This window comes from Eretmochelys imbricata, unplaced genomic scaffold, assembly GCF_965152235.1.
Source record: "Eretmochelys imbricata isolate rEreImb1 unplaced genomic scaffold, rEreImb1.hap1 Scaffold_39, whole genome shotgun sequence".
NCBI lineage: Eukaryota > Metazoa > Chordata > Testudines > Cheloniidae > Eretmochelys > Eretmochelys imbricata.
In genome coordinates this window covers 17,862-20,725 of record NW_027554351.1, presented here as the reverse complement: position 1 = coordinate 20,725, position 2,864 = coordinate 17,862, and the positions used below count along the sequence as shown (strand labels likewise).

The following is a 2,864-nucleotide window of genomic DNA, read 5'->3' as shown; positions in this document are numbered from 1 at the left end:
AAGCTGGGGGTGGGGGAGCCCAGGGCCGGGCTAGTAGGGGACTGTGGGTTGGGAGTGAGGGGCACCAGTAGAGCTGGGAGGGGAAACACCGTTGCTCTGACTGTTCTTGCCTGGCCCGGTGTCGGCTGGCAGGTGAAGGGGCCGATCCGGGGTCAAGGGGCTTTGGGGCTTCAGCCTCCCAAAACTGAATGACTCTGCTCCCCTCCCCTGACATTCTTCTGGAGCTGGAGTCCCTTGGTCCCTCAGCTGGGCTGTGGGAAAGGGGGGTTATTGGCCCTGGGAGACCCTCTCCCATCTCCTCGAACCATCCCCTCCATTCCTCCCCTCTTCCCCTCACTCCACTCACCACCCACCCGCCCTGCTCCTTCTCTCCCCAGGCTGGGACCCCTTTCTCCTATCACTGCTGAGAGCCATGACGGCCCCGGACTCCTGGGTCCCCTTCCGGCTGCCCCTCCAGCTCAGCCTCTACCTGCTGGCCATCATGACCCTCTCCATATTCCTCCACCTGAGCAGCAGGTTCCCCACTGCAAGACCGAGGCATCCTTCCTTGAACGCAACGAAGGGGTCCCCAGCCACGCCCCCCACCACAACCCCTGCCACGGAGCGGGGCATGTGGACCGTGAACTCCATCGGGCGCCTGGGGAACCAGATGGGGGAATACGCCACCCTCTATGCCCTGGCCAAGATGAACGGGCACCAGGCCTACATCCTCCCACAGATGCACCAGCAGCTGGCATCGGTCTTCCGCATCAGCCTGCCCGTGATCTCCAACGACGTGGTCCGGAGCATCCCGTGGAGGAACTATGGGCTCCACGACTGGATGTCGGAGGAGTACAGGCACATCAAGGGGAAATACGTCCGGCTGACGGGCTACCCCTGCTCCTGGACCTTCTACCACCACCTCCGGCAGGAGATCCTCCAGGAATTCTCCTTCCACGACCACGTCAAGGAGGAGGCCAACCGGTACCTGGCCGGGCTGCGTGGGCAGCGCCGGAACGTGACCTACGTGGGTGTCCACGTCCGGAGGGGGGACTACGTCCGGGTGATGCCACAGATCTGGAAGGGGGTGGTGGCGGACAAGGCCTACCTGGAGAAGGCCATGGGCTACTTCCGGGCCAAGTACCAGGAGCCGGTCTTTGTGGTCACCAGCAATGGGATGGAGTGGTGCCGGGAGAACATCGACGCCTCACGGGGAGATGTGTATTTCTCGGGGGACGGGAAGGAGTCGTCGCCAGGGAGGGATTTCGCTCTCTTGGCTCATTGCAACCACACGATCATGACCATTGGGACCTTCGGCATCTGGGTCGGCTACCTGGTCGGTGGGGAAACCATCTACTTAGCCAACTACACCCTCCCCGACTCCCCCTTCCTCCGGGTCTTCAAGCCTGAGGCTGCCTTCCTCCCCGAGTGGATCGGGATCAACGCTGATCTCTCCCCACTGCGGAGTGGGACATAGGGACAGAAAGAATCCAGCCTGCAGGCCACCAGCAGGATCCGCTGGGATAGTGGGCCAGCCCCGAGCTGGGGTATGCAGCCCTGGGGAGTTTAGGGGGCATCAGCATGGACCTTGGTCAGGTACTGACCGGGAGGGGGGTGGGGAAAGATGATGTGTGTTCATTCTGCCGACCTTCTCCTAGGAGTCACCAAATGGGTCCATCATGAGGTTGAATGGTTAAAACTTGCTTCTCAGCTAGCTCTTTTAAAACTCTTGGCTGTAAGTTATTTGGACCTGCTGATTTTAAAATGTCTCACTTTGATAGCTGCTGTTTAGCAGCCTCCTGAGATTTGAGTGGAATGGAAAGAGCATTAGCATCACCATGTGATATGACATCATCTGTTTTTCCCCCCAAACACAAAACAAAAATATTTATTGAACAATTCTGCCTTTTCTGCATTATTGATAATTCTACCATTTCCATCTAAAATGCACCAATAGCATTGTCAGGATTCTTTTTGTTCTTAATATACATTAAAAAAAAAAAAAAACAGCCTCCTTATTGTCCTCAACACTGCAGGCCATAGAATGTGCCTTGTTTCCCTTTGCTTCCCTTATCAATTTTCTACCATCCCTAGTTTCTGGTTTATATACTGTCCACTTTCCCCGTACTTCCATTTGTTATTGCTGCTTTCACTTCCTCTCTAAACCAGGTCAGTCTGTGACCAGTACAGTCTTCTTCCTCAAGCGTGGAATAGTGGCTGTCTGGGCAAGTAGTCAGGTGTTTGGTAAACAATCCCCAATCAGTAGCCACATGGGTCTGATTAAATTCTTCCTCCAGGCCGCTTCGGTTCCTAATTCCTTTCAGTTTGATGAGACTAGCCCTTTGAAAAAAGCAGGGAGGGCTGGGCGCCAGGACTCCTGGGTTCTATCCCCTGCTGAGTAGGGCAGGTTCAGCAGGGCTTTGTGGGTGGGCACATACCTGGGATATAAACGAGCCCCAGTGTGTGTAGCACAGGGCTGTAAAGGCAGAACTGCTGGGCAAATGATGGGCTTTTACAAGCAACAATAAAATTGGAATGACAAGGCCCCGCTCCGCCCTCACCCCCCGCTCCTTGGGCCAATCCTTCTGCCCAGAGTTCCCTGCCCTATGGATCTAGCCCAGCCCTAGCCAGGGAGTGCCCCACTGAATACTGCCCTTCCCTGTCCGCCAAGGAAAGAACCCAGGAGTCCTGGCTCCCATTCCCCACTGTAATCACTAGACCCCTCTTGCTCTTGGGTCAGCAGGAATGGGGGGCGGGTGGAGCCCAACCCTGGGGGAAATTTACCCTCCACGGGATTGATACACAGTTTAGCAGCTGTGACCTATTAGCACCCTCTTCCCACCCTGGAAGAACCCATGCGTCCAGCCGCCCTCTGCCGTGGCAGA

General features: G+C 56.4%; 1 protein-coding gene across 1 annotated transcript; it reads left to right on the top strand.

Moving 5' to 3' along the window:
* Nucleotides 1–412: 412 nt before the first annotated feature.
* LOC144258830 (galactoside alpha-(1,2)-fucosyltransferase 2-like) lies at nucleotides 413–1,456 on the top strand. The gene has a single exon (XM_077806950.1). The coding sequence runs from the start codon at nucleotides 413–415 to the stop codon at nucleotides 1,454–1,456; it is 1,044 nt and encodes a 347-aa protein (XP_077663076.1).
* The last annotated feature ends 1,408 nt before the right edge of the window (nucleotides 1,457–2,864 follow it).